Genomic DNA, 22,114 nt, shown 5'->3' with positions numbered 1-22,114 from the left:
AAGTGCTGGCATTTGTAGTCTCATTAAATAAAATAAATCTATAAAAAAAAATCAGCAAAAACATTTCTACTAAATTAAGATTACTAAAAATATTTTCATCATCAGTCAGTAACTCAGAACGATAAGTACCATGTGTCCCTAATCAGGGTTTTAAAATCGAATTCTACCATATTAAAACCATAAAAAAGTCTGTTTCTCAATACTGAATAAGACGAAAATGTCAAACTGCTTTTTCTCTTTTTTTACTTGAATGGTTAAATAGCTCTATAATTAGTTCCCACGTGATGCGATTGTCACACATTCAGTGGTGTTTGTGGAGGCGTCAGGCACGCTGGAGGAGGGGAGGAAAGTGGCAGAGCTGCTCTGAAGTGGCCCCCAGTGAGGAGACAGCAGCCGCCCAGTAAGGCCCAGTTACACCAACAACAAACAGGCTGAAAATATAGCGACACTCAGACGTCCCGCTCTAGCAACTGGAGGAAGGTGATGAAACACAGCCAGTTTTAGAACTGGCCACAGCATGGAAACCACTGAATCACCACCAGTACTTCCTTTTTTCACTGGTCACTGAGGCTGGACGGCACAAAAGCCAACCTGATTATTTTGCTTTCGTATTATTCGAACGTGGGTCGTTTGTGTGTTCACGCAGCGGCCGAAATAGCCGTAAAGTGTTTGGCCCTGACGCGTGTTGGTGACCTCTGACTCCGTCCTGGAGCAACATCAGCTGTGTAAGCGACCACATGACAGCCGAACAGCGGGACAAACAAAAAAAAGTTACAAGGAGCGTTTAGATGGTTCCATGGCTTCATAGGAAGAGAATTAAGCTCATTAATCCTCTCTTACCTAAAGGATTATACAACCCACCCCCTCTTCGTCCCGCAAATTGATATCGTGCTACATAACGGCATCAGTTGCAAAACAACGGAACAAGCGATTTTCCTTCCCTAAAAGATTACGTCCAGCCAACCACTGCCAACGCCGCATCCCGGAGACACCACGGCTCATAAGTGAGACACGATTGAGTCACAACAGGAAGCAAAGCCGGGCGCTTTAAAAGTACCCAGTTCTCCAAACAGCAGCAGTAAGTGGGGGCTTTTGATTTACAGGCTTAACGTGAAAATAAAGAGGTAAGAAAACGCCTCGATGCTGTCAAAATGTCTTTGTTGTTGCTTTGTTTGAGCTGGAAGGTCTGAAGATGCTCCCTGGGTTCTCAGGCCATGTAAACGTACCCTGAGCCTGCGTGCCGATTTGTAACGTAGCCTGGTATTAACACCGAGCAACACATGCTGCTGTGTGTCAGACACACACATGCATGCAAATCACTTTCCGTGGTCGCAGCTACAGACCGACTATGGAGGATTGGATTTGTGTGGTGTTTAGAAATACCACAAGCCCCTTACGTGGAAAAAATCAGCATTTCCCTTCAAACAAAGATGACATTTTACGCAACGCGTTTGGGCTTTGATGACAAATCTTACAAATATGGGTTCGGATTTATTTGCATTTTGGACCGGGAGGCATTTAGGTCATTAAATCTGGTTCTGAGGTTGTGGAGACTTGTGCCTGTTAATGACGATCGATTAAGATGTCTATGATTATATATGATTATATGATTATGAGATATGTGATTCAAGGTGCAATTCTCAGGAAAAAAACCATTGTGTGTGTGTGTGTGTGTGTGTGTGCTTTCCTTTTATGACTGTTGCATCAGTGAAACGTGCGTTTCAGCCACACTCACCTCCACATCTGGATATCACAGGAAGCTCTAAAGGCTTCTGTCTCAGATCACTTCGATCAGCCACTTCCCCCTCTGGGATCCCGTGGGATCTCTCCCAGCTCTGTATTTTGGGTGAAACAGTTTTTCTTTCTCGCCTTTCGTGATGCTGCAGCAGTTGGCCGGCGTTGGCTCTGACGTGCGCGCCTAATTAGAGCGATTATGGCGCAGCCTGCTTGGATCTGAGGTGGTGCTATCAAAAGGATCCTTTTCCTGAAGAATGCTTCGTCCTGACAGCGTGCTCGCCGCCGCTGGGATGTTCAGGTATGTGAAAGGCTGCAGTGGACAGACAGGCACCGTTCTCATTCTGCGGACTCTCACATGAGCTGCGAGGTGATTGGTTCTCCCCCCAGGGATCGACCTCAAACTCACAACCTCTGAACTCAGAATAGATCCATTATTTAAAGTCTAGGGATAGAACCGAGTGAGCTAAATGATGCTCCTGTTTACCCCGGGACAGTTGGGAACAGTTTTGATCCACAAATGGGCTGATTTCAGAACCACTTTGTTGTCCATTAACCAACTTAGGAACCGTTTCCCCAAGAAAAAAGCTAAAATAACTGGTTGCTATTGGCTGGTGTCCAGCCCTTCTTTAACAACATGGATCTTAAGTCTCATTTAAAGAACAATGACCTATTCTTGGTAAAAGAATCTCTGGCTTCCCTCTCGCTCAGTCGTCATATTGTAATCCACCTCAACTCGCTGCTCACTCCCGGGGAAATGCTATTAACTCTTTTACCGACCAGCGTCTGATTCAGCCTGACCTGTTCAACTCTTCTCTCTTTACGTTTGGGTGGGTTCTGGCCCTCAGCGCTCCCCAAAGTCTGCCTGGCCTCTACGAGTTCACGCAGAGTTCCCGGCCCCTCCCGGCTCCGAGGTGGAAGGTTCGGCTCCGAGAGCAGCCGCCGCCGGTCCGTCACCGGGGTCGAGACAACAGGGAGGAACGTAAGAGGAGGAGCAGGGACCTTCTGCACGGCGCCACGTCCAGCGACCATGTCACACCCCATAAACAGCCGGCGGTGAGCCAACCTTCCATGGAGGTTGTCAAGGTCAGTCCATGAGCAGACACATCGGTACCGACACCTGTTCGCCATGTTCTGCCCGTCAGTTTGTGATGGACCTGAGGATTTCTCACGTTTGTGTGAGCTGCTGAGGAGGATTATCTCATGGCAGAATTCCTGCTTCCAGACAGTCGGCATTTAACATGTTTAATCCTATTTGCTCCAGCAGACTGACACATTTTCATTCAGACGATTGTTAGTGTGAACAAAGGACCCTCAAATGCAGCAATAACAAGGCGAGAAAGGTGTTTTTGGAATGAGGAAGCCACCGATGCATTAGAAGGATGATAAAAAACAGGAAGCAGCTCCTAACTTTGTCCTCCCATCGCTCTCTGCTCTGGTTTCTGTGGCTCTGGGCATCAATAAATCACACATTTCTCACATCAGTTATTACAGACATGCATGTGACACTGATAAATCCAATATGTTCTACAAGAGAGGTATGAAGGACATCGTCCAACCCGTTTACTTGCTGGAAGCAGTCTGAGCGCACGGGATACAGTAAGCTAATGATGTTCCAGCGCAGCGTTTCACGTCACCACAGAGGAGAAACGAGTTCCTGACAGTGAAACATGGCAGAGAGACTCACTCACATGGTCCTGCGTCTGTGTGCACGGCAGAAAAGTGATGTTGCTTTAGTGTCGTTTGGTGATGGAAGCTTTGTTTGGCATCTTTCGCTCTCTCTCTCTCCCCTCTCTTTGTCTATGTCTCTCTCCCCTCCCTCTCTCTGTCTATCTCTATGTCTCTCTCTCCCTCTCTGCTTCTCTCTCTCTGTCTATCTCTATGTCTCTCTCTCTGTCTTTCCTCTCTCGCTCTCTCTTTTATCGATGCAGAGAAACCTTTTATATAGAATATCTAAAGAAAATCTAAAGCTTTGTGCAGCATCTTCCATCCTTCCAGTCAGAGATAACCAACACAAGATCATGAAAGTAAAACTAAAGCTCAGCTAGAAGAAGAGAGCCTTAATTAGGGGATTATTAAACAAGAAACCCAATTATGACAAATGCAGTCTCAAGGCACTTAAGTGAGAATAGAGCATTAAGGGAAATGAGAGTAAATTCTTGGCAGAACCAAGCCAACGCATTGGATTCTGGGAATTCTTGAGGATGGAAACCCACATTTTTAAACGTAGAATTGAAATGCTGAACTGAATTATTCATGTTTTTAGTCTTAAAGTGCGAGTGTGCTTCCACCCGTTTCACAGATTAACCTTTGACAGATTCCTGTACATTCTCACAACAAAGATGCAATTTTGGGCTTCAGTGTCCTGCTCAAGGACACAGCGGCACGTCTGGGATGGAACCAGCGACCTCTCACCGCCCACATGTTTGTGAGGATGGAATTTATGTTTCCTAATAAAATCTCATGACTGAACACACTCGGGAAAATTAAAGGACCAACCACATAATGATCCCAATCATAATTAAATACCTACATGGTCACAGTGGTTTTTAAAAAGTAAATGAATTAACTAAGGATGATAAAATGGCCCCATTAAAGCAGCAATGATGGGATTTTATTACAAAATATACCTCAGCGACGATGGAGAGTTGCATGCGTGGACACATTTCTCATGGAGCGCACTCACAAAGGAGTGTTTGTACATCATGTGTACGGCTGTGAAATGGACTGTTTAGTGCTCTGTGTGTTTACGTAGAAGGCTAGTTAGTGTAAAAGGCTAGTTAGTGTAAAAGGTTAGTTAGTGTAAGAGGCTAGTTAGTGTAAAAGGCTAGTTAGGTCAGGTCCTCAACTGCACCTTTAATCTGAGGGCATCTCAACATGTTTATTAATAGTATTGGTAGTGAGTTACTGCCTACAGGTTTGCTTTTGCACGCACACACACACACACACACACACACACACACACACACACACACACACACACACACACACACACACACACACACACACACACACACACACACACACAGAGCCCTCTTTTGTTGTTTTTCCTAGAATGTGAGATGATTTGTCACTCATTTAAAATTTTTGGTGACACGCACACACACACACACAAACATGTACACAGTACAAAAACATGCCTTTATGTGTGTGTGTGTGTGTGTGTGTGTGTGTGTGTGTGGTCTTAGTATTTTGTGTATTTGGAGTTTGTTGTCACTCTTCCTTCAGCCTCGTCATCAGGAACGTTAACAATGAAACATGAACAGAATATCGTCGGGCTGTAATGTTGCTGAACGTTTGATGGGACATGTTTAAATATTCAGACAACACTCTGCTCCATCATCAAATGCAACCTATTAAATGCTTGTACTCCTTTAGAAGTGATTCAGGAAGCTGCTGCTATTTAAGCCTAATTGCACCATGAATGAGTGAAATTCCTAAATGTTTGTAAAGGTGTCATTTTACATCATTTTAGGTGTTGTGAGGAGCCCCAGTAGCTTATGATGCTGATGTGTTTCAGGTGAGGTTAGAGGAGATCCTCCAGGCCAGTGAAGGACAGCAAGTGGTGGGAGTATTAATGAATAAAACGGAGGATTTAGACCTGTTTACATCATGTTTACATCATATTTACATCATATTGAAATCATATTTACATCTGAGGCTTGGTGAGTTTGTGACCTACAGGCTTGGTGATGTTGTAAAGGCTTCAACTAAAGTAGTGCAGGAAGACGTTCTAACATTAGCAGATTTCAATCTGCCTGTTTGCTGTAACAATCAAAGCTAACATCATGAAAGTTCCCCATTCATTAAAGGGCTCAACAGGAACGGGCCTTTCAGTGTCACATTACACACACTATTCACAAGAACAATGCTGAGATCATTGAAATTACAGGGATCTTTTGCTGTTAATAATAACTAATTGCCAAAATGGGTGAGGCAGAGACGATGGTGGAACAACAGGAGGAATTTAAAGACTTAAAATTGGATTTTTGACAACACGTGAGACAAGCAGCGATAATAAGATAAATTTTGACTTGAACTAATCCATGAGTTCCGGCGTTGCCTCCAGGAAGTAGATTTTGCTTCCCCAGCTGAGCCGTCGTGCAGCAGATAGCGGCTACAATACAGCAGAGGGTTTTTATGATGGGGGAGTCTGAGACAAAGAGTCGCTTCTCTTCAGTTTACCCTGTGGCTGCAGGGTTACATTAGCAAGAATGCGACATCCTCTCCTAACAATGCTACACATTGTTCTGTCAGTGAATTAAAGAACATGCACTTGCGTGTTTGGGGACGTAACAGAGAGAAGTCGAGAGAGTTTTTATGCGTATGAATCACAACTCGTTACAATGTTTAATCTATTCCATTAAACAGTCACAATCAAGACGGTCTTCAAGACTTTTTCATGCCCCTGAAGCAGCAAAGGCAACAAAAAAAATCTTTTAACTGGGAGAAACCTTCAGCAGGACCAGGCTTATTATTAAATAAGAAGTAATGAAAGGAACACAAATATACACCATTAATACAAATATCTACACTGACGCATGTTAGACGTGAAGTATTCACTATTAGTATTCACTTGAACAAACTTTTCCTGGAAACTGAAAAACAAAAACAGAGTACTGGACATGCTGCTGAGTGTAACAATCAATTCTCTCAGAGGAGTTTGAAACCTCACATAAAAGAGCACAAAGATGCAGCATTATTCAGCTCAATGTGCCTGGAGTTTGAGGAAAAGGTCACGGTAAACTGAAAAAGTCTGCACAGATTTGGAATAGATGATATTTAAAAGTCACGACTCTTCTTAGGCCTGTCTTTTGTTTAAGAGTCAGATCACATGCCTCTCAATGCCACACACATGCGCGCGCGCACACACACACACACAAACACACACACACACAAATAAAGTCTTGCCAGATTTTAGCTCAAGTCCAAATGCCAAATACAGCTGTTCCATAGACTTTGCCATAGACCTGGTCTTGTCCTGGAGCATTCCTGTGCAGCCTGGGCCTTGGTTCCTCTGGGCCTTGGTTCCTCTGGACCTTGGTTCCTCTGGGTCTTGGTTCCTCTGGACCTTGGTTCCTCTGGACCTTGGTTCCTCTGGACTTTGGTTCCTCTGGGTCTTGGTTCCTCTGGACCTTGGTTCCTCTGGGCCTTGGTTCCTCTGGGCCTCGGTTCCTCTGGGCCTTGGTTCCTCTGGGCCTTGGTTCCTCTGGACCTTGGTTCCTCTGGGCTTCGGTTCCTCTGGACCTTGGTTCCTCTGGGCTTCGGTTCCTCTGGGCTTCGGTTCCTCTGGACCTTGGTTCCTCTGGGCCTTGGTTCCTCTGGGCCTTGGCTCTTCTGGCTGATGGTGGCCATGTTGTGTCTTTGTTGTCTCTTGTCTTTGTTGTGGGAATAGAAAGTTGGATACAGATGCTATCCAGATGTTGTGGGCAGCACATGTGTAGCCTTGAGTTGCTTCTTCAAGCTCACGGTGGTTTGGTAAAACTAAATCTCTTTCCTGTAGTGTTTCTAAATCATTAAACGTTCATTTGTTGCTCCCGTTTTGCTTTTCTTGCGCTGAAGCCCATCGAGTGGGCCAACATAGGCTGGGACAGCGTCTAATTCTGTGCATTTCCTTTGTTTAAATGAATGCACGTGTTCCAAATTAAAAAAAAATTGGCATCACTTTGACGGCTGAAGTCTGGAGCTGCTGAACGATGAGTGTTTTCTGAGCATTTGTCTCACATCTAAGAGCTGTAACTCAAGATAAGAATCCTTTTGTTAGGAAAATAGTTGGCCTTGTTTTGATGGCCCCCATTCCACAACAGACAGCTCACATTAAAATCTTGAATGGAATATTCTTCAAGTCAAATAGTTAAAAAAAAGCGTTGGAAAAACACTAAACACTGGGTGGGATATTCTGGCACTGTGCTGGTTGAATCCTATTTTAAGGACAAGGACTCTTTTGTTTTACTCACTGAGTGCACAGTTGTGGCATTTTAGTCAGAGAAAATCAAACATTTTCTTTTTTTTTTGTTCGCAATTAAAAAAAATAAATTCAAAAACATTCAGAATGATGCCAGTGGCATTTGTCATTGAAATAGTGCCGTTTTTATTATGCCTATTCTGGTGTAGGATTTAATGGGATGTGGTCACCATTGCTGATCTCTATCGTACTTTCATCTTCCCTGTCACCATTGTTGACCACATCCTATTAAATCTAGATTTTTTTTGGTACAATTCTTCTTCTTTTTCATGGAAATCTGCTTGAAGTCTCCCCGGATGTGTTTCGGTTCCTGTTGTGCGCCTGTCGCTCAGAAACACCCGATGAGATGAGATATTGGATTTTCTGTTCCGTTAGTAGCACAAATACTGCACAGACAAACATTTGCGTTGCCCGTGTTGAGCGTCGGGACTCTGCAGTGGCCCACGTGCATCGACTGGTTCAGTCAGAAGCCTGGTGGGGCTCTGTAAGATTTATTAGCTGGCAACAGAGCGACTGCCCACACCGTCACATTTGAAGAATCATCGTTCAGTTCTCGGTGGATCCGTCCCCTCAAACTCCGTCACACTGAATGTTAAAGCTTGCTCTTTTAACAATCGAGCCCTCAAGCGCCAGTGGTTGTCAAGGATCCGAGAAACCAAACTGTTGCCGGATGTGAATGGCTGTGTTTTTAGTCAGGGGTCAAAGAGTGACGGTTTTCTCTGGAAATCGCAGCGTCCTCGGGGCACGAGTCTCAAACGCCGAGCCATGTGCTGCCCTTCAGAAGGTAATAATCCTCTGTCTCGTGCTGCTTAAATAAAGTCAGAGTCTGTCTGAGCAGATAAATGAAATGCATCCCTTGTTAATGGCTGATTCTCAACCCAAAGGTTTGGCTGGAAAGAAAAAGGCCACACAGCAGAGGGCAAACAAAGAAACACTCCACTCTGAGCATAAAGCCCGCTCTGTTTAGTTGGTGAAGGCTACGGGTAACCAGAGGACACTTCCTCCATGTTTGTGTTCACCTCTTGAGCCCTTCATACATTTCTAATAGTTTAGACCAAAGCCTGATGCGGTGCCCTCCTGCAGCAGTACATGAGGTGCAGCTGATGCCTATCTGAATTAACAAGCTGCACGACTGTAGTGGTTCAATACACGTGAGGAGGTGGATAATACGTGCACTGTTTCACTGGTGGCTGTTTTCACAAGCGAAACCTTTTTCTTCTTGTGTAATTAAAGGACTCATTGCACATCATCCCGAGCACAGAGACGACGCGCTCGACCGTATGTGACAGAGCAAAGTGGAAAGAATTCAGCGTGGCATCGATTTTAAGTGCATTATTCACACTTTTTAAAGTAGCAAGTGTTGGCTGTGGGGGAGTAAATAATTAACCGAGATGAACGTACAGTTACGTACAGATCAAGATACAGTTGTAGGTGGAGAGACTCTGAATGTGTCTGTCTGGAGTTGACCTTAAAATTAAACAGTGAAAATTAAAGACTCAGTGAGCCATTAAAGCAGAATTCAGTTTTTCCCCCCCAGTTTCTCCTCTCAGTGTTTTATTAACTCATGGCCTTTGCTGTGAGTGTGTAGGTGTACGAGCGCTGTACCCCCCCGGATCAGTGGTTAGGAATCTAAGACCATAAATGATGGAAACTCCATCACACACAGGATGAATTGGTCAGCTGCAGAGCTGAGAGGACCTACGGTAGAACCAATGAGGGTCGGTGTCGCTTCTGGGGGATCTGAACACGAAGCCTGAGACGCCTGCAGGAAAGACCAGCGTTCCAAAGCAAAGGGGCCGGAAGCGTCTGATCACACAGGACAGACAGTATGTGAGCTTATTCAGCAGCAGCAACACACAGAAAGACCCCCACCTATCCAAAAACGGGCATTTGTAGAAGTGGAGCTGGAGAACATGGTCTGCTGTCTCCCTTTTCTCTCCGTTTAAAAAAACCATCTGGTCAAAGTTTGTAAAACTTAAAAATGTTAAAAGAAGAAATCAAACTGAATTTTCCTGCCCCATAAAGGCCATTTTTCAAGCGTCGGCTGTTTGGAAACTAGTTACTTCATGTTTCAAGACCTTAAGAGGATTAAGCAGTTTTTGGTCACTGATTAGCGCCACTTCGGTGCAGCTGGTTCCCATAGCAACGCTGCCAGAGAAACAGTGTTTGCATGAGGCCAAAACCTGTTTGTAAGTAGACGGCAGAGCAACAGAAGCACCGTGTCAGGAGGAAGTGGGAACTTTACGTGCACGTTGTGATGCTGAGACCTGCTGGAAGCCGTAAATCTCAAATCAGGCCGAGCATTGATTTAGTGAAGACTGAGATTGTACAGTAAAGAAGCAAATACAAATTTTCTCTGTAATATGTAATATGAAGAATTTTCTGTAACGCGCACGCCACCACCAGCACTTCCTGTCTGACGCCGCTCAACTGCTCCACTCACATTTTTGCTGGCGTCACACTCGGCTCACAGTGACGCAGCACATTAGACCGCTTTCCGGGGCGCCTGCTCCTTTTTCGGTGGCTAAAATAAAGCGATGACTTAACCAGAGCTGCGTTGGATGGTTAACATCGCTCAAGCAGCTGCCAAAACGACGGCGTCCCCTTTGTGACCCTGCAAACGGCGGCGTCGGAGCCGATTGAAGAGGTTGATTCGACTTCTCAGTTCCCATTAAAAAAGAGAGAAAGAACTGTAAAGAGCTGAAAATGGACAATATGTTTGGATTTCATATGGCTGGCTCGTCCTGAAACAGGGTGTCAATTGTCTTATTGAAGCTCAGAACAAATAATGTTTTATGCAAGATGAGCAGAACTAAATGCTAGATGGCCTAAAGCGAGCTTAGCTCTGCAGACTACTGTCCACACAGTAGAAAGACTTCTTTGTGATCTGGAGGTGGTGACGTCAAATGGTCTCTATAAAGACATAAATACATAGTTAAAGTGGAACAACACAGCAATAGGTGGATGTTCTTAGTGTCCTCCTCCACGTTCTTAGTGTCCTCCTCCAGTTCTTAACTTGCATAACTAATGAGCTTCAAGCTGTGGATAAATTAAGCAGGACCGGCGAGTGCACATACTAGCTCACCGCCTGTCCTTTAGGATAACACGATCAAGGGATTATAACAATATCAAGCTTATTTTTGATCGCTGACGCCTTAAATAACATGTTGGAGATGCTTGAATACAGCCACTATCAGGTGAGAGGGTCTTTCTTTATTGACTTTTGTTGCGTTCTATAAACTAAACTGAGGTTTGGGGACGGAGCTAACTTATTTAATATTCGAGGGTTGATGGTTGATTCTGAGCACACATGGTCCAAAAATGAACTTTTCTCCTGGCATCTGGAAAACAATATCCTCAATCAGGGGAAACCTAACGCGCACATCTGTCCAACAGTGATCTAAAAGGAAAGACTTCTTTTACTGCTGCAGGTTCTCTTATCAACAGAGGTTTGATGTTTCCAGTAGTTGCCTCAGAATTAGACAATAACTGAAGGGACTCATTAATACAGAAGCGTTCATCATGGATCCTTCTCCAATAATGGGTTGAACTAGTTCTTGATTTCATGTCCTCTCGTTTTTTCTCGTCCCTTTTCACAGAAGGATGAAGGTTATTTAGTGATTTGTGGACATTAAGCTTCAACATTTGCTGAATCGGCTGAATGAAGGCTGGTTTAACCAGGTTTAAAACCTTTAGGACTATAAATAGGACCATTATTGCCCCACTATCTGGGGAAACGTGCCTAAATCCAGATCCTCTAGATGTTTCCAGATGCAGCAGTGATGTAATGCTGAAGTTCTGCTCCTGTAGGTGCAGCCTCACCTGGAAACTCCATCCAAGTACCACATCCAGCAGGCTCAAAGGCAGCACGTCCGGCAGTACTTGTCCACCAGCCTGGGCGGTAAAACTGTGAGCCAATGCCCCAGCCAGCCCCCTGAGCACGGCATGCCCCCCGGGCCCGGCAGCAGCGCCCCCAGCAGTCCCAAAGCTCTGCTCACCCTCAACTCCAACTGTGAGAAAGAGGTCAGTGCTTGTGTGATTGTGAAGTCGAGGTTCCAGGAGGAACAAAGCTCACCTGCAGCTTTGATCTCTGCAGATGGATGACGTGATTGATGACATCATCGGCTTGGAGTCGAGCTACAGCGAGGACGTTCTGGGGCTCATGGACCCGGGGCTCCAGATGAACAACACGGTAAATGCCTCACCTGTGCTCCTCAGTCTGCACCGTAGGTCCTTGTGTTGACTGGGATGTTTAAACACTCCGTAGCTCCCTGTGTCCGGTAACCTTCTCGATATGTACGGACACCAAGGATTTCCGCTGCCTGGCCTCGGCATCAGCAGCTCCTGCCCCCCCAACATCAAGAGGGAGTACACAGGTGAGCCCTGAACGTCACCTCACCCTCAAGGCTGCATCCTTCTCCTGAATGTTGACTTACTGGGTTCTTACTAGTTTGGTGGTGCTGGGGTTGATTCATTCGTTGAGGATTTTACAGTCGTTTGTCGCGCCTCAGTTCACCTTTTTAACTGCTCAAACCGCCCCCCCCCCTGACGTTTTCCACTGCACTGTTGTGGTCGAGAGTATTGCTATTGTGTGCTCTTTGGAGATTCACAAATTGAACTGATAATTACTCCAGCTCCTGACATGAAGCAAGTGCTGGACAAGCCTGGACCCTGTGGCCAGTATGAAAACTATCAAAGGCCAGAAGGCTTTCCAGTAGGTAAGCAAAGCGAAACCGAGTCAAATGATGTCAAACATGATGTTTTCAAGCTGTTTTCACCCACCGTTTTCAGCCTGATGCAGTTTGTGTTTGTCTAGATGGCACACAATGTAAAAGTAAAGCCACCAAGGGGCTAAATGACATGATTGGAACTTTATAGTCGACTCACAGAGTGAATCACTGCTTTTGTGGCCGGCTGCGATTATTTAGGCTGATTTTCAAAACCTGTGTTTAACATCAGGTATGTTCTCACGACGCAGTAATTAACCACTACAATTCATGACATTTATGTTGCTCTCGTCCCCAGAGGCTGAGGTGCGCGCTCTGGCTAAAGAGCGCCAGAAGAAAGACAACCACAACTTAAGTGAGTGCTAATAGTTGGAGATATCAACACGCCATCCATCTACTCGAACGGTCTCTGTGTGTGAAGAACCATCTGCAACGGGGCTTTTCTGCTCTAACTCCTGCCGCTCTTTCAGTTGAACGCAGACGGAGATTCAACATCAACGATCGCATCAAGGAGCTGGGGACCCTCATCCCCAAATCCAACGACCCGTGAGTCGAGGGTTTTTTCCAGTCCTGGTCTGTGGTTGAATGCTGTACATTTCCCTCTCTGCCTATTCATCAATCTCTTGACGTGGCCTTATGGCAATTATGCTTCAAGGCCTTTAAAGACCATAAAGAATCCTTTGCTCTCGCAGTCAGCTGGTCAGAGGGTCAGCTGACTCTGACTGTGGACCGTTGTCTTCTGCCTACCTCAGAGACATGCGCTGGAATAAGGGGACCATTCTGAAGGCCTCGGTGGACTACATCCGAATGCTGCAGCGGGAGCAGCAGAGAGTCAAGGAGCTGGAGTGCAGGCAGAGGAAGCTGGAGCACGCTAACCGCCATTTGCTGCTCCGTATCCAGGTCAGTGGGCTGATTCCTGGCCGTGATGTCATTAATGCTGCTCCTTGAGGACCTTCACACAGAACGCAGAGGCAGCATGAGGTCCTGATGAGGGGCCCATCACTGTTTACACGTATTATATGCTGATATATGTTGTTCTTCCACTCCTGAAGGAGCTGGAGATCCAGGCCCGTGCTCATGGCCTTTCCGTGGCATCCATGTCTGTCTGCACATCCGACCTGATGGCACGAGCCATCAAGCAGGAGTCCGTGCTCGGCGACTGCCCGTCCGATCTCTACCAGCACAACTCCACGCCGGACATGTCTCCTCCCACGACCCTGGACCTCAACAACGGCACCATCACCTTTGACCGGATTCACTCGGACTCTGGGGATCACGGTGCGTTCGAGAACTCCAGGAACTGTAAGCTAAAGGAACTGGTGAGGGACAGCAGCCTGTCGCCGCTCTCCCCGAGTGACCCTTTGCTGTCGGCCATGTCTCCGGACGGCTCCGTGAGCAACCATCACTCTTCCTGCTCCAGCCTGGAGGAAAATGAGCAAGGCTGTTAGCGTCGTCCTCCAACCTGAGACTCACGCGAGCCGCCACCAACAAACACTCCCGCCACAGTTTCTACCGTCAGACCACCGCGAGGCTCCAGCAGCCCGCCGCTGCTGCCTCCGTGACATCATAATATTCCAGATTATCCGTCCTCCTCCTGCTTTAATTGATGTCTGTGGACCGTCAAATTAAGCTGGATGGAATTAACATTTTCTGTAGAGTCTCATCAGGGTTTTTTTTTGTTTTGGTCACGTTGTCACCGAATCGTTTCCCACTGTCCAAACCTTGATGTGATGTGAATATGAAAGAACTGTATCAGTTAGTTGACAGTTGCTACAACCTGTGAGAACTGCTGAGGTGGCACTTTTTATTTGGGTTTTTAAGATTTTTTTTTTGTATGGACGACTGAGCTGTACTTTATGAGCTGCATATTTCAGAGTGAAATAATTATTGAGTCAAGAGAAAAGTGAAACGCATCACTGTACTGTACATACGAGTTAAAAATAATCTATTTAATACAGAGTGTTGAACTGACGGCTGCCAGCCAGTCTTATCCTGATGGCCACTTATATGAAAAAACCGGAAAACAACATTGATCATTTTTCTTAAAGCCAAGTTGGTTCAGGATCAGGATAAATATTTAGAGACAATCAAATACATCTATAAAATATTTATGTGAAAATTTGAATCAAATATCAGCTTAGCTTTTATTTAAGTAGGATCGATTCTAAGATCTTTTTAATTAGATGAGATCAAATTAATCAATAAAAATAGAGTAAAATGAAGGTTTCTGTGATTTCTGCCCCGTGGTCAGCTGTATTATGTTAAAGATGAAAACCAGAGGTTTCATCGTCTGACGCTGGAAAAGATTAAATATTTTTGATTAATCAAAACACTGAATGTGTCTCACTGAATTCAGACATATAAATGATGAGCAGTGGACTCTGAAAAACAAGAAATTAGCATGATGAGGAAAAATAATTCATGTTTTCCTCCCCTCTGAAAGGTTTCCAGGGCAGCTTCTATGATATTTGTGTTGTTTCTGTTTGATGAAATTAACATTGAATCATTTTAGGATGAAGGAAAACCAAACAAAAGGTTCGATACGATGCCAGAAACTGACTTATTTCAACATCTTAAGTCAGCATCTTTCATTCTTAAACACAACAATCAGATATTGTTCCTATTTAAATTAAATTTATTTAAAAAAAGGTTTACTTTAAATAAGAAGATCCAACAAACCAACAGTGAAAATGCTTCTTAGTCTCTTTGACTACAGCCTCCACATCCATTCCCTCATATACACATTAAGTTTAGTGAATTAATCCCAAGTAAGGCCAAAATAACATTAAGTGTTAAATGTGCTTCCAGTGAACAACGACAACTGTTCGAATCTGAATAAGCAGGTTTGGGCTCAGTCAGTCATCCCATGGCAGGGCAACTTGCATAAAACAAACTTTAAAGTTTATGACAGCATTTCACTGATGCTAGCTAGCTGGCTAGCAGGACAAATAAACAAACTTGAAAAACAAAAACCAATAAGACGGCGTCTCAGCTCCCGCATCACCAACAACTTACCTTGGTCCTTGGCCCGTTCATCACTGTTCTTTCTCTTCCGTTTCCAGCAGCGCTGGGATAACTTCTTTATGGAGTTTGTTTTGTTTGATCCTCTTGCTAACGGTTGGTAATAATGCCTCAAAACACCAGCCACAGCTTATTATTAAAGTTTCTTTTATTTATAAGTAACTTTCATTTTTAAGCATATAAGGGCTGAAATGAACACATGAGATAACTACAGATAAAAACGGACATTTAAATTCTCCTCCGAAGAGGCTGAATATGCGGCTTTGGGGCCCCCTGATGGCCTGGGGGCCCCCAGGGATTCACCTACCGCACGAACCGGATCTGCCTTCAATCGTGAGTTTTCACTTTTTGACCAGCAGAGGGCAGCATCCTAAAGCACAAGATCCACAAGAGTCCCGTCACGCGGTGCAAGAGGGTCTGTGTGTGTGTGTGTGTGTGTGTGTGTGTGTGTGTGTGTGTGTGTGTGTGTGTGTGTGTGTGTGTGTGTGTGTGTGTGAGAGAGAGAGAGAATATCTGTCTACTCTTCTGCATTGTGAAAGATTTTTTTAACGTTACTTTTCATGCAAAGGATCAACAATGAACAATTTAGGTTCATACTAAATGATATATACTATATTAAAAAGTAATAATGAGAAGAACAACAGTATTAATGTGCCTCGTTGAGGACAAACATCGTGTTGTGTCTCCATGTGCACCGTAACAGGCGTTTCATGTTTCTCCCCTGAATCCTCGCCTGAGGCAGCAGCTGCAGCGATGTTGGAGCATGAACGCCCAGATTATCAACCCCGCTTCCCTGGCCAGGCTACCCCCCCCCCCCCCCCCCCCTTCCCCGCCGCGGGGGTCTTCAGCAGGAGGAGCCGGTGGCTCCTGTGGGGGGGCTGCTGTGCACAGCCCGGCCTGGGCCCCCACCTGTTACAGTGCAGCGACGACTGCACAGCTGCAGTATGAGAGGACACGACATCCATCCATCCATCCATACATCCACCCACCTTTACTCACTCACTCACTCACTCCTTCCTTCCTTCCTTCCTTCCTTCCTTCCTTCCTTCCTTCCTTCCTTCCTTCCTTCCTTCCTTCCTTCCTTCCTTCCTTCCTTCCTTCCTTCCTTCCTTCCTTCCATCCATCCTCCCTCCCTTCCATCCACCCTCCCTCCCTCCCTCCCTTCCTTCCTTCCATCCACCCTTCCATCCATCCATCCATCCATCCATCCAGCCATCCATCCATCATCCATCCACCCTTCCTCCCTTCCATCCACCCTTCCTCCCTTCCATCCACCCTTCCTCCCTTTCATCCACCCTTCCTCCCTCCCTTCCTCCCTCCCTCCCTTCCTTCCATCCACCCTTCCTCCCTTCCATCCACCCTTCCTCCCTCCCTACCTCCCTTCCTTCCTTACTTCCTTCCATCCACCCTTCCTCCCTCCCTTCCTCCCTTCCATCCACCCTCCCTCCCTCCCTCCCTTCCTTCCTTACTTCCTTCCATCCACCCTTCCTCCCTTCCATCCACCCTCCCTCCCTACCTCCCTTCCTTCCTTCCTTCCTTCCTTCCTTCCTTCCTTCCTTCCTTCCTTCCTTCCTTCCTTCCTTCCTTCCTTCCTTCCTTCCTTCCATCCACCCTTCCTCCCTTCCATCCACCCTTCCTCCCTTCCATCCACCCTCCCTCCCTCCCTCCCTCCCTCCCTTCCCTTCCTTCCTTCCTTCCTTCCTTCCTTCCTTCCTTCCTTCCTTCCTTCCTTCCTTCCTTCCTTCCATCCACCCTTCCTCCCTTCCATCCACCCTTCCTCCCTCCCTCCCTCCCTTCCATCCACCCTTCCTCCCTCCCTCCCTTCCATCCACCCTTCCTCCCTCCCTCCCTTCCATCCACCCTTCCTCCCTTCCTCCCTTCCTTCCATCCATCCTTGGGGAGCAGAGCAGCTGAGCCAGACCGTTTGAGCTTTTTCCATCTAAACCACTCCTGAGCTCCACGGTTAAACATGACCAGTCAGTTAGATAACTAGATAACTAGATAACTAGATAACTAGATAACTAGATAAACACCCACCCACAACCGTACGAACCGTCAGGATCTGACAATAACTAACGAACTCTCCACCTGGGTGGGGAAGCAACTTCAACGACCTCCAGCACACTGAGGACAGCACGGCCGACAGGTTCCTCCAGAGGAGCCGCGAGGCTGCGGCAGCACGCCACAGCGCCAGCGGACCGCTGTGCCATATGGGCCGGGGTCCAGGCTGCAGGGGCAATCTATAAAAGTGGAGCGTGCTGGTAAATAGCAGCCAGCATAAAGAACATGATCAATTACAGGCATTAAGCGCAGTCCTTCAGGAGGGTTCTTTATTGGTTTGGACATCTGTTATGATATTGTCATGATGTGTAATCAGGGGGGACCTGTGCTGGCCAAGCGGAAGCCCGGGCAGCCGCCGTAAATGCCCAATTAAAATGCACAATGACAGCTTTTTATCCATCTGCTGAGGAGAATGTGCGTGCACGTACTCCACACAGCCACGCCGGCACAAAGGCACAGGTGATGGTCAGCGGCTCCCAGCCCCCCAGGATGGTTCCGCTCAGCTTTGGCTGCGTGCTGACCTTAGCGGGGGATTTCTGTCTCTGACTGATACCTGCAGGCCTCAGATGTGTAATCACGTACGTTACATCCTGGGGAAAAGAGAGCATCATTTGAACTCTGAAGAATTACAAATGTAAAGGCGGCTCTGATAAAGAGCACGTTTTCATCCACTTGAAATGGGCAACAGGCGGCAGGGTGAATGATAAAAGGGGCTTTGGAGGATGCTCTCCTTTTACCTCCCTTCCCTTCTCGGGGGATTACGGCTCTTTCAGATGGCAAAACATCAATGCAGGTTTTATTTAAAGGATGAAGGCATTTTCTGAATGGTATTTTGGGGCCGTATCATCAGGTCTTGAGTGAGGATTAGTGCTGTTAGGCATTTTGAGCTGTGTTTCCTGTCCTGATAAGTCGGATTTCACCTTCAATCTGCATGTAAGCCCTGGGCTCTGCTCCTCCTCGCCTGCTCCTCTGAGGTCCTAGCCTACCTTATCCAGCCCAGCCCAACCTTCCCCTCCACATTCTCAATCCCACTCAATCACTCTGCTGACGCTACAGCGGCAAACATCCTTCACACTTCCCAACTCCCCAACTTTGTTGCGCACGTTCCTCCTTTGCACCGCGACGGCGGCGTCGGAAGGAAGCTGCAGCCGTCTCTCCTCAGGACCAGCCTGTGTCTCTCTGCAGCTGGCCTGTATTCATCATCCCGGCCTCACACTGAAGCCATTTGGCAGTCGTGTGGCCAGGTGCTGAGGTTAACTACTAAAGTTGTGTGTAACTTGGAGGCTTCCTTGTGATGATTAATCAGCCCAGAGAAAACGAGCCCCTGTCCTCACGTCCCACGCAGCGTGCAGCATCTGTGATGGTCAAGGCAAACAAATGGCTTCCTGCCTGTGTTGCGGAGGACGGTGTACAACTGGACATTATCAGGCAATTAATTTTGCACGGCTTTATCCACATGGTCTCCAGCAGCTAAGAGGGTTTTTTGTTGTATCCACGAGGAACCTCCGGAGCTGCAATATAGAATATTCTAGTTTGGTGAATAATTATCTGGTGCAAACCTAATAACTCTGTAAGAGCCCTCCATTACTACTAAAATGCTTTATTTGGCCCTCCTGTGTAGTTTCCCAGCAACATGTTTCCTCAGGAGCAGTCAGAGTGAACAGCTCACCTAGGGTTCTGTCTGTTCTGGACCACCACGAGGGGCCGAGCTGCAGGGAACACAAAGAGATTAGCGTGTTTGCTTTCATAAGACGAGGCCCGGCCGAGAATTATGCACTAATTTCAGTCCTTTAACAATGCATCACCGGTTAATTAGATGACGTCTTGAGGGAGGAATCGACCAAACACTTGTTCTAATTGTTCTATTCAATTAGGAAATCAAATGTGGGAGCTCACACCAACAATGCTGGTGCAACAATAGCAGCTTGCTTGCATCTGTTTGTCTGTGAAGCTGAGAGCACGGGGTAGAAAAGAGGAGAGCACAGGATGGTGTGTGTGTGTGTGTGTGTGTGTAGTGAAGCATCCCTCAGTCTCAGCCATCCCTGTGCAAAACCATCCGGTGGCACTGAGCAAACCAGGCCCAATCACAGCCCCAGAACAAAGCCTCACACACCCGCCTCGTTCGCCTTTATTTATCAGCAGCTTGTTTGCTAATTTTAATTTGCAACGAAGGCAATTCTGTCTCCCCGCGCTAACTGGGTATCTCAATGGGCTGCTGATTTCTTTGAAGTGACAGTCGGTAAATATGCATAAAAAAGGGACACAATTAGTGCTCACGAGGGTGACTGGAGCCTGATTCCATTGGCAACTTTAGCCAGCGTGGTGATAAGCTGCATTATCTAGAAAATTGGCTGAGGGAAAACAGCACCTCTGATTGCCAGGAAAGGTTCCAGATAACCGGGCAGCTGAAGAGAAATATAATTGAGGTGGAATATGTTAACCAAGGTGTCACATGCTCCTTGGAAGTGCTAATTTGTCCAATGTTGGAATTTCACATCAAGGCTCCGGGATTCAATCTGCAGGACGTCAGAAATCACGTCGCGTTGGGCTCAAGTAGTCGTGTTTAGAGTGTTTGTGGTCACACTTTCCTCTGACTGAGGTGAAGAACGCAGGACAGGTAAAACCAGCTGGACTCAGCCAGCCAGTAGACACCACCAGAGCCTTTCCTCTCCGCTAATTAGCTTGATTTTTGTCACCAAAGCAGTGACACTGTCAGTCCCAGCAACTTTGGTGTGATTTTCACCCTCCCCTCTCTTCACTGTCTCCCTTTTGAGTGGTTTCGTTGATGCCCCACCCCCCCACTGGCAGAGTCTGAGGCTGTCAGATACCCCCACTGACAGACTGGCTCAAGTGACAGACCTGCGAGCTGCACTGGTCTGCTTGGCATCTGACGTCTCTGACTACATGACAGGGCATAACTTAGTCATAGATGGTGGGCAAAGTCTGCAGCAGAGGGGGAAGATGAAGAGATGAGAGGGGCTTTTTCTCCCACCTCCTTCTCCAGGGATTAGTCTCAGGAACAGGAGCCACCCGCATTATCTCCTTCTGACACATTCATACCTGTAGGTTTAAACCTTTTGCGCCATTAGCACCTTATTGATGCTGCAGTTTCCTGATCACACGATGGGAATCTGCTTAAACAGAGAGAATCCGTGCAGGAAAAAAAAGAAGCTCTGCGGTTTTAAAATGTTTTCTTAACATCAACACAGGAAATGCAGAGAGCACTGCTGGAACAATCCCGCACATGATTTTACAGATGTTTTTCGATGCTGCTGGAAATAATAACTGCCAGTGGGAGGCTGCTCTGCTTAGTATTGTAGAACTTGAAGCATGATTAAAAGCAGCCCACACTAGAAAACACAAAATTACCGTTTGTCAGATGGGGAAACAAAAAACCCTCCTGCAGTTGCAGTTTTTCCTGCAGAATATCAAATTAAGACTCAAACCCTGTTGTCAGCGTCTGCAGAGAGGCTGGCCGAGGGATGACCATCGTCACTCGCTCTGCTCCAAGACTCTTGTGTGGCACACACAGGATTAGAGCATCCCAGCTCGCCTCTCTCCAGCTCTTTCTTGCTAAGTGGCACTTGTGAGTGTCAACTTAATTGCTCCATTAACTGTTTGTGTGCTGAAAAACAATACTTAACGGGGAGGTCAGAGGAGGACGTGACCCCAGCTGCTGCAATTATTTGGAAAGTAGCAGCCAATTAGCGCTCTTTGCAATGTGACTCTGTTGTTGTATGTATGTGAGCAACTTCAACTTCTCACTTTTAGTGACCAGTCTCTGATTTACATAATTGAGGGATTGGTCATTAATGGGAATGGCGCTTTAGAGGATCCCATTAAGATATGGAGTGAGATCTGATCATCTCGTCTGCTCTGCCCTATTTATCTCCAGCTGCATTGGCACATGAGGAATTATTGGGATTCTTATCCTCAGATTTTATAGCGAAATGTGGAAGTTTGTTTTAAAAGAATATGTTAAAAATGTGTGTGCTGGTTTTGCGGAACAAAAGGAAAATATTCCATTGTTGTTCACTTCCCAGTCTGGCCACTGAGGGGCAGTATAAACACAGGCAGAGACACAAAGTTACAGCAAAAAAGGTTATCACATTATTTGCTGTTATCTAAAATAATAACAGTGAACTCCCATACGCATGTGATAAAATATAAAAGCAGCTCTCTTATTTTAATACGTAGCTCAAACAGCTCAGCATGAAGAAAATTCAGACAAGTATTGCGTAATGCATGCGGCATCATGATGGACAGCTACGTTTTAAATGCATTGACTACAATTATAATTTTTTTTTTTTAGCTTTCCGAGAAAAGATAGTCCAAGTCCAGAGACAACGAAGAGCAAATATGAATTTGCAACTGAGCTGATAAGGCGCTGGGTCCATTCGTGTCTACAGTGCGTCTTCCCCAGAGACGAATTGGTTTCCAGTTTACTTTGTTCTTCAGCCGAGCGGAATGACGGAGAAGGTGGACGCGTGTTGGACGTTTCCTGCGGAAAGCCAGGTTGAGTCATTGACTGCAATTTGAGGCCAACAGCTCCAGCCCTCGTGTTCACCAACGGTATCTAAACTGTTGTTGTGTTGTCATGTTTGGA

At 46.2% G+C, this 22,114-nt stretch overlaps 1 protein-coding gene across 2 annotated transcripts; it reads left to right on the top strand.

Annotated features, from left to right (window-relative positions):
• The first annotated feature begins 671 nt into the window (after positions 1 to 671).
• On the top strand, positions 672 to 14,756 carry mitfa (melanocyte inducing transcription factor a). Of its 2 annotated transcripts, XM_029827394.1 has the most exons (11): positions 672 to 1,124; positions 1,887 to 2,035; positions 2,583 to 2,820; positions 11,510 to 11,722; positions 11,796 to 11,891; positions 11,967 to 12,075; positions 12,334 to 12,417; positions 12,725 to 12,781; positions 12,897 to 12,972; positions 13,179 to 13,326; positions 13,479 to 14,756. In XM_029827394.1, the coding sequence occupies exons 2-11, from the start codon at positions 1,992 to 1,994 to the stop codon at positions 13,872 to 13,874; spliced, it is 1,461 nt and encodes a 486-aa protein (XP_029683254.1). In that variant the 5' UTR covers positions 672 to 1,124; positions 1,887 to 1,991; the 3' UTR covers positions 13,875 to 14,756. The 2 variants fall into 2 exon arrangements, with proteins under 2 accessions (XP_029683254.1, XP_003973803.2); XM_003973754.2 differs by lacking the exons at positions 672 to 1,124; positions 1,887 to 2,035; positions 2,583 to 2,820 and adding an exon at positions 10,407 to 10,896.
• Positions 14,757 to 22,114: the final 7,358 nt, after the last annotated feature.

The sequence above is a fragment of the Takifugu rubripes genome, chromosome 19 (assembly GCF_901000725.2).
Source record: "Takifugu rubripes chromosome 19, fTakRub1.2, whole genome shotgun sequence".
NCBI classification, from domain to species: Eukaryota; Metazoa; Chordata; class Actinopteri; order Tetraodontiformes; family Tetraodontidae; genus Takifugu; species Takifugu rubripes.
The sequence above is the reverse complement of the archived record's forward strand: the minus strand, read 5'-3'. Positions and strand labels throughout refer to the sequence as shown.

What these genes read in the sequence shown, in the direction of transcription:
- mitfa (XM_029827394.1), top strand. Translation starts at nt 1,992, where the DNA reads ATGCTTCGTCCTGACAGCGTGCTCGCCGCCGCTGGGATGTTCAG. An exon ending in CATCAAGAGGGAGTACACAG is followed by an intron (nt 12,076 to 12,333) that starts GTGAGCCCTGAA and finishes TAATTACTCCAG; the next exon opens with CTCCTGACATGAAGCAAGTG. An exon ending in GCCAGAAGGCTTTCCAGTAG is followed by an intron (nt 12,418 to 12,724) that starts GTAAGCAAAGCG and finishes TCTCGTCCCCAG; the next exon opens with AGGCTGAGGTGCGCGCTCTG.